Here is a 2164-nt window from a genome sequence, read left to right on the forward strand (position 1 = left end):
TAGCAGGATTTAAAAGAAAAGATCGTGTATCTCTAGAAATGCAATTTGCAATTGCAGAGTCCAACTTTCATATAATGAAACGGCTCCAATTCCCCTTCTGTTTACTTTCCAGCGGCTTTGAGAAGAGTCTTTAGCAAGCTTCATTTTACAATAGCAGAATACAGAGACCTCACTGCAGAGGAAATCCGTAAGACTGTGAACATCTACCAGTGCGAAGACCACAAGGACAAAGACTGTTTTGTTTGCTGTATCCTGTCTCATGGGAAAAAAGGCATTGTATACGGTGTTGATGGGCAGGAAGTACCTATCCAGGAACTGACCACTTCTTTCACTGGACAGAATTGCCGCTCGCTTGCTGGAAAACCAAAAGTGTTTTTTGTTCAGGCCTGCCAAGGTGATGCTTGCCAGCAAGGTGTGACCATCGAAACAGATTGTGGAGAGCAAGATTCTTCTGTAGAAACAGATGCAAGATTTCAGCTCGACTGCATCCCCGCAGAAGCAGACTTCCTCTTGGGCATGGCTACCCTGCAAGATTACGTTTCCTACAGGAGCCCAAGGCAGGGGACCTGGTACATACAGGCATTGTGCCAGCACTTGGAGTACAGCTGTCCTCGGTAACTATGTTTCCATAAGCTTTTTTTTTGGCGACACCTGTATTTTCCTTCTCAATGACAGGAGTTTGGTTTGGATGCAGAGGTAGATGGTATGCAGTGGGAGTGCTCGCTCACAGTGAAAACAGTAATGTAGGACAGAGCAACACCATGCGGATTGTTCAAAGCAGCTCAGCTAACTGCTTTGAAGCCTGTTTAAAACAGGAGCCATTAGCACTGGTATAGATCAAGATATATGAGAATGTGGTAATTTTTCTGATCTTAACTGCCTCCCTAACACAAAGTGTACTTTGTGTTTTTGCAGAGGAGAAGACATTCTCACCATCTTGACAGCAGTGAATCAAGAGGTGAGCAGAAAGAGTTGCAAGCCAAATGCAGAGAAGCAGATGCCACAGCCCAGTTTCACACTGAGGAAAAAGCTCATCTTTCCTGTCAACTAAGTGGGAGGGAACTGCACGGCAGAGGGAGCTGCAGCAGCCTGGAATCGGCTGGTATCAGCTAAGAATTTGGTAAAACATAACAGACTTTCAGTGTCTGCTCTTACCACAAGAGCAAATATTTTTATTGAAAATACAGCCGAGGAGCAAAAGCCTTAAGAAATTAGTGTTAATATGTATGACACTTTATACTTGCAAGCATCTCTGAGCGGGTCTCCTTGTGGTTTGCTAGCTAAAATACGCTCCGTGTCCTCTATCGGCTGTACCGCATTGCTGTTGCTTTAGTAAGGTATCTTTCCAATGCAAATTTTAAGACAACTGTTATGAAGCCTTGTTTATTTTACGCCTAACTTTTGCAAAATAAAGGAGGCGCTGCAAATTTTATAGGATATAATCAGCTCACATCAGTGTGTTTTGTTACTTCTCCCCACCACTTAAAATCATTGATTTTCTGTGCCTTGGTACACCTCAAGGAAGAGTCAAGCACGTGAGCTCCAGCATCCTCAGCAGGATGGGGCTGTGACCTGCATTTCAGAGTATCCTCTACATAAGTAGTCTTAACAGTGAAAATCAATTGCTCAGGTGCAGCTTCATGTTTGAAGATGTCCAGTTATCCTGTGTTCACTTAACTTGCTGACCTTTGAGTCTCAGTTCTAGGCACAGCAAAAGAAAAAGTCGCTAGATAAGTACCCAGCTCCTTAAAAACGTTTTTATATTGCCTCCTGTGATTAATACGCACATAGAATAGGGAGTTTTACGAGCTCTGAGTAGAAGCTGAAGCTTTGTTAGTATCTCTGTTTTGTTTTGTTTTGAATGAGATGTTCATTCTGTTATACCCTTGTTAAAGCTTTCAGCATTAGTAATGGTATCAATGTAGGTGATTATTTAACTGAACAGATAGATCTTCACTGGAATTATTTTAAAAGCCTAAGTCCTTCCCTAGACTCTTGTGCTGAATACTTCTCTCTTTGGTACCAGTTTGTGTCTGTGAAGATAAGGGCAGAGAGATTATAGACACTGAGAATGATTAGAACCTTAACAATTGGCAGATGCAGCAAGCAGTTACAGAAACAGGCAAATCTGTGCTTCCAAATTCTAGGAGTAATTTTTCCTAGA

General features: G+C 42.2%; 1 protein-coding gene across 1 annotated transcript in view; it reads left to right on the forward strand.

Moving 5' to 3' along the window:
- LOC103923440 (caspase-8-like) overlaps nucleotides 1-1412 on the forward strand; it is a 21610-nt gene extending 20198 nt beyond the window's left edge. The window contains exons 8-9 of the mRNA XM_009331791.1: nucleotides 113-614; nucleotides 916-1412. Coding sequence (XP_009330066.1) covers nucleotides 113-614; nucleotides 916-1051 — 638 coding nt within the window. The 3' untranslated portion in view covers nucleotides 1052-1412. The remainder of the gene's footprint in view (nucleotides 1-112; nucleotides 615-915) is intronic.
- Nucleotides 1413-2164: the final 752 nt, after the last annotated feature.

This window comes from Pygoscelis adeliae, unplaced genomic scaffold (genome assembly GCF_000699105.1).
Source record: "Pygoscelis adeliae isolate BGI_AS28 unplaced genomic scaffold, ASM69910v1 Scaffold160, whole genome shotgun sequence".
NCBI lineage: Eukaryota > Metazoa > Chordata > Aves > Sphenisciformes > Spheniscidae > Pygoscelis > Pygoscelis adeliae.